General features: G+C 41.1%; 1 protein-coding gene across 1 annotated transcript in view; it reads left to right on the forward strand.

Annotated features, from left to right (window-relative positions):
• Positions 1-6,098, forward strand: part of LOC138000406 (inner nuclear membrane protein Man1-like) — a 31,416-nt gene extending 25,318 nt beyond the window's left edge. The window contains exons 13-14 of the mRNA XM_068846791.1: positions 3,079-3,157; positions 5,149-6,098. Of these exons, the coding sequence (XP_068702892.1) occupies positions 3,079-3,157; positions 5,149-5,321 (252 nt within the window). The 3' untranslated portion in view covers positions 5,322-6,098. The remainder of the gene's footprint in view (positions 1-3,078; positions 3,158-5,148) is intronic.
• The last annotated feature ends 392 nt before the right edge of the window (positions 6,099-6,490 follow it).

Consider the following 6,490-nt stretch of genomic DNA (forward strand, 5'->3'; position numbering starts at 1 on the left):
AAATCACAAATGAACCCGAGGAGTTGGAACCTTAAGCAAAGACAACTTCGAAAGAACGGAAATGTCTAAAGGCACGGGCAAACCGTTTCAACATTTCTTTCAACATCCGTTCGATTGTGTTGAAAGATACCTGGATATTATCAACATTTGATTTCAACAAAGCTTCACGAGAGGCCTGGTATTCAGTCCCAGGCTGCAGCCGCGGTTGTTACTATGGATACGGACATGGATATGTCATTGAGAGACCGATTAGTGCGCATGCGCATACCAAACAATGTTGAAAGATACCTTGATGGAATTTGATTGTCTGGGTGAAAGTAGTCCTGAGAAGGACTGTTGGTAGCAACTGACGTTTCGACAAGCTGAGCGGAAGTAATGTTCAGAGTCAAGTGACGGTTGGAAATTCATGCGAATGCTCTGGTCTGTGTTGTGATTGGTAGTGGGAAAAGTAACGTGATTGGTTGTGAGGATAGTGAGTGGTGATTGGTGCATTACGATCCGGTTTGTAAGTGAAGGTCGCAGTAGGCTAGGAAGCTTAGAGAAAAAGGTTGTGTGTCCGGTAGTGAAGGTTTTCTGGTAAGTTATCGTTTGTAAGGCGCAGGTAGAGGTTAGCAACGGGTTAATGTAGTTTGTTCTAGGTTTGTATACCACCTTTCAAGTGTTCGGCCCTGGTTATAGTTCGTACAGTAGGTTAAGCACTTAGCAGAGTCCCAGTCTACAGTCTGTTTTGTTATTGAATGGTGTTCAGCAATATTGTTTTTTACAATGACTGCAAAATTCTCGCGCCCTCATTGGCTAATTTTTATTTTTAATAAGCGGATGTTTAGAAGAGTTTAATTTATGCACATTTTGTGAAACGTCGATCTGTCACTTTTTTAATCAATAGAAATTCTCCTTTTTTTTCCATTAGCCAATAAGAGAGCGAGGCAATGTATGAATTTGGCCGCGTCAGATTGAATAAAATTGAAGTTTCTCGCATTTTTGTCTCGCGTTTTTCTCATGTTTGACTTAATTTTGACCCCTCGCCTTTTTGATATTGTAAAAAACGAATAGGTGTCAGGGTTTCATGCGTCTGTCCTGTTATTGACGATGAATTTCGTCATAACATTGTCAGAGCAGTCTGCGGATCGTGGATCCACAGCTACTTTGACAATGTTATGACGAAATTCATTATCAATAACAGGACAGAGGCATGAAAAACGGACTCCAATTTGTTAAATTGAGATCACCATTCTTATTCGCTCGTTTGTGTTCTGTAAGTCGTGTGTTTAGGTACCTCCCGGTTTCACCAATGTAAGTTACCTGGCAATCGCACCATGCGATCTTATATACTGCTCCCTGTTTGTCCTTGGGGTCGTCTTTGTCTTCGACATTCGTTAGTAAGAGTCGTAAAGTCGTTATACGTTTGTGGGCAACGCGTATGTTGTAAGGTTGTAGTCTGCGTGCGACAGTTTCAGAAGTCCATGTCATGTACGGTATTGTCTCTGTGGCAACGGTTGAGGAGGTAGTACTGTTGTTGTTTTGTCTGGTGTATGTGTTGCGTTTGACGAAATCAGTGATAAATTTGTTCTTCCTAAAAACGTTGTGTAAGTTCTATGTTTTCGTTAGCTAAACTGTCGTGCTCGCCAACTCAAGGCTCGTATAGTGGTCGCTTTGTGTGTCGTGGGATTTTTAAGATTTTTGGTCCAATAGTCTGCCTGTGCGTGTAGGTTTTCTACAAACATTGGTACGTAAGCGGTTATTGTTATGCGTAAACCAAGCAGTCTGGAAAAGGTATTTTACCATTTTCTTCGATCTCTTTGGTGAACTAGATGTCTGCGTTTTGTTTGTTGAGGTGTTCGTGGAATTCCTCAATTCGGTCTTTGTGTACTGCCGTGATAATATCGTCAACGTAACGTAGCCAGAAGGTTAGTGTGTGCTTGTATGTTGCTAGGGCCTGTTCCTCGATGCTTTTTGTATGACTATAGAAACGGGTGAGCCCATAGCTGTCCCGTGCAGTTTTTTGTAGCGTTTTCCGTTGTATCGGTTACAAGTAAGTCGACGTTAGACACAGGTTTAGTAAGGCCATTGGCGCAGTGGCGAGAGCACTCGCATCCCACCAATGTCGCCCGGGTTCGATTCCCAGACTCGGCGTCATATGTGGGTTGAGTTTGTTGGTTTTCTACTCTGCACCGAGGGGTTTTCTCCGGGTACTCCGGTTTCCCCTCTCCTCAAAAAGCAACATTTGACTTGATTTGCGTTAATTGTTAATTTCAGTTTGCAGTGTCCCCAATAAGTGCTCCAGCGCTAGAACGAATAGACACTTAAATAAAGTTCCTCTTCTTTCCTTTCTGCGCGGAGTAAGGCCATTAAGTCATCTGGTATCCACAGATACTTCATGTACTTACTACATCTGCGCCTAACGTCACCTTACACTTGAAAGGTGGTATACAAACCTAGAACAAACTACATTAAATCGTTGCCAACCTCTACCTGCGCCTTACAAACGATTACCAGAAAACCTTAACTACCGTACACACAACTTTTTTTATCTAAGCTTACTAACCTACTGCGACCTTTACTTACAAACCGGATCGTAATTGCACAAATTACCACTCACCATCCTCACGACCAATCACATTACTCTTTCCACTACCAATCACAACACAGACCAGAGCATCACTACATTCGTTTGAATTTCCATCCGTCAGTTGACTCTGAAGATAACTTCCGCTCAGCCGGGTTGTCGAAACGTCAGTCACTGCCAACAGACCTTTTCAGGACTACTTCCACTCAGACAGGAATAATCCTGAAGTTATAAGAATAACGCGAAGGTATATTTTTTATTATGCTCTCGTAGCTGTCGTATTCGTCTTTGCTTAAGCTTCCGGTTACCTATTCTTTTAATTAACTCTCAATGGTACCTTAATTTACGGCATAGCGTATGAACAACTGATTATCAGTTTGTTGCCAACAGGTCAAAAGATTTGGTAATGCCAGGCAAACGTAGTTCCTTGTCCTCAATTGTTTTGAGGGCCTCTGGTGATTTATTTCCGCAGGGGAATAACCATTCGCTTTTTCTGCTTCTGAATTTTTCAGGGTTGCGTTTATGTCAAGTGTGATACGCATCATTCTGCCGGGTTGGCCTTTAGGAGTCTTCATGGCTGTTGGTTTGATGGTAAGAGATATGTTTTGTCAAATTTCGAAGAATAGGTTTGGTAAACCGCTGTTGCTCCAAGGATGAATGCTGCGAATCAAATACTCGTATTTGCGGGATACAGGGACCTTTAGAACAACCAAACAACAATCTGCTGATATCCGAAACATCAATTTCCCTACACTGCTCGGATAACTCTAGTGGACATTTCGTGAACTCTAAGTGACGTTATGTTAAACTCGTTACCGAACCCCCAAGCCACATCTACCTCGTGTTCGGAAGCCATGTTTTTAAGCATGCTCTTCGTGTACGAAATGAAAAGGGTTAGTTTCTGAATAAAGCAGGGAAAAAAACACAACAATTTTCAGTAAACTTTATGCAGGTTTTTATACTACTTGCATAAAAAAAAAACAACAACAACAAGAAACAAATTCCTCTCTCACTCTGTCTCTAGCCAGTTTACAGTTTCCTGAGGGGAGGGAGGGGAGGGCTGTACACAGGCTCACTCTCTCTCGCTCGATTTTTGTCTTTGAAATGGCGAATTCAAAGTAGGAGAGCTGAAAACACTAACCCCGTTCCGTGGACAACCCCACAGACTACCCTCTGGACCACCCTATGGAGGAACATTTTTCCTTCAATCAACCAAAAATCACTTCCAAGGGTGAAAAAGGACAAGAAATGTATTTGCGTGTCTTGGTGTGCGTTCGATCGACCTTATTTTGGAATAGAAATTCATGGAATAGAAGTAATAAATCCTTCGTTTTACGGAGATTCACATTATATTAGCAAACACCTGCTAAAATGTTATATTTTAAACATATCTTTATCATCTTTGTTGCTTCAAAACGCCAGACATACCCTTTTAAATCATTACTCCATGTATTCTTAGAGCGGTTTTCAAATGAGTGTCGTAAAACCAAACCAAAGTAATTACTTTAGCCAATCAAAAAGTACGGAGACAATCCAGTAAACCAATGAAAACTCGAAGTAATTAAACGTGGCCGACATAAAGCGCGGGAAAATGTGCACGCGCGAGCTACGATTGGTTTTGGTTTCACTTCTGATTGGTTGAAAAAGTGGCGCGAGAACTTTGAACCAATCACTGAGTGAAGTACAACATGTAATGCAAAACCAAAGTAATTATCTAATTACTTTCGACACTCAATTGAAAACCGCTCTATTCCGAAATATGGTCTATGGGACTCACCCTTGGTTACCGCCATTTTTTTTCGTAGCCATTCTACCTTTTTCTTGAAACCGTTCTCGTTCGTTTTAGTCTTTGACGGCCATTGCCGCAACCTCGTTCCCAGGTCTCTGTTCTCGGCCTCCATTGTCGTTGAGACAATGGAGGTAGAGAAGAGAGACCCTGGGAACGAGGTTGCCATTGGCGCTCAAGAATTGTTTGCTGCAGTATTTACGAGACTCGTTAACAATTATTCTTCGAAGGCGAGGTGAATTATTGTTTTCGATAATTACATAGGTGATTATTTGAAAAATATGCATTTTCTTTAAAACAGTTTATTTCTTCCGTCTGTCAACTGGACAAAACGGCTTGCTTAGGTGATTAACGCGTAATAGTCACCCCAAGTGTAACCAATCAGCGGAGAGAATTTTCAATAATCACCTATGAAATTGTACTAATGGCTAATAATTAACAATTAGACCCGTAACCCGCAAGGGCTGCGAGTCAATAGCCCATGAGCATGAAGGCAATAATAAAGTTAGCAAATGCATGTTAAAGAAATATTTATTTGGGAATAAAACGAAAGAAAGCGTCACGCTTTTCGCTTCTCGAGGACTATTAATAATAGCCATCTAGTAGCCTAGCCAATTAAAATGCAGGATTTGCATAAGTCCACTGGTTGGGTGATACTAATGTGTGTTAGTTTTATTTTGCAGCTTAGTTTAGATCTGTTTAACTTTTTAGTTGATAGAAAATGTGTGCAACCAAAGATCAAATCTAGGTCTGGACTGGATCTGAGATAACTGAGTGAAAATTATACAATTTTCAGGCCGCCTTGTTGCCGTAAAATATCTGACCTTGAAGAGATATCACCAGAGGTTTCCAGTTGCTTTAGAAGCTACCGAACGCCTGAATCCTTCTGGGTTTTCGCCGTCTTCGCTGGTAACATTTGACCCTGCTTCAGGAGATGAAGATATCAATGATTCTGATATTGAACTCTAGATTATTTGACTTCTCTCGCTGCTTGAATCACCAAACATAGACGACGAATTGATTATTAGAAGCTTTGTATACTGAATTGAAGTGATTGAAGCCGCGACAACAATACAGAACTCATTTTGGTGATGGCCTTCTAGCTCCCTACAGTGGCCGAACTCCTTTGAGGATATCATACTGGCAAACAAACAGCAGCATCCGAGTGGACACGGAGAAGGATTCGCTGAGAGACTGAAAGTTACATCCCCTTCGTGCAACATGGTCAACTCTTACAACCATAGGCATTCGCTTAGATGTTCGAAATTTAGAATTTCATCCCATCCGAGGCGGAACGTTAGCGCCACCTTCACCTCGGCGACACTTGAAGATTTCATCGTCAACCTCTAAATTAAGATTTATCAAATAAAACGCAGAGCGGATTTAAATCGAGAGCAGTATTGCAATCCTTGTGGTATTTCAATACGCATCGCTGCTCTTTGCCATTGGCTTAAACTTAACGACTCTCATTATCAGCCAATCAGAGCTTGGCAAAAAGGAAACACTTGAATTGACTTTTTCCTCGCTTTATGGCGCCGTCTGCCTTGGGTTTTGATTGCCTTTTTTATTGTCTGCATGTGTTGCGATTGGTCAAAGAAACATCTCTTGCTTTAGTCCAACCATACCCATTTGGAATTGCTCTACAGTTATATAGGGAAATCTTTATCAACGACTTTCGCTCGATTAGTAAATTCCCATAATTTCCTAATCAAGGAAACCATCAGTTAACATTAAAGTGGATTTCATGTTCAGCTATCTCTGAAGATTCTAGCCCCGATATACTTGACAATATTCGAGGACCTCTTGCTTTAAACATTCTCAATTTTAAATGGAATGTATTTTGGGCTTATTAGCGCTTTTGCTCCCCAACAATAGTCCATGTTACAGTTGTGTGCTTAGTTACCTGGCCTATGAATGAAAGTAAGGCTGGAGTTGACCTTGTTGTGATAGAAGCCTCACTGCTTTTCTTATGTAAATTCTTATTAATTAGCATGACAACAACATCATTAACGTAAAAAAAGGTGGGAGGTCTGTATGATAACAAGGTCAAAACCAGCCTCACTTTCATTTAAAGGCTAGGTAACTAAGCACACAACTGTAAAGAGGTCTATTGGTCAGTTTTTTGATTCTCTACTTTC

The sequence above is a fragment of the Montipora foliosa genome, chromosome 4 (assembly GCF_036669935.1).
Source record: "Montipora foliosa isolate CH-2021 chromosome 4, ASM3666993v2, whole genome shotgun sequence".
Classification (NCBI taxonomy): Eukaryota; Metazoa; Cnidaria; class Anthozoa; order Scleractinia; family Acroporidae; genus Montipora; species Montipora foliosa.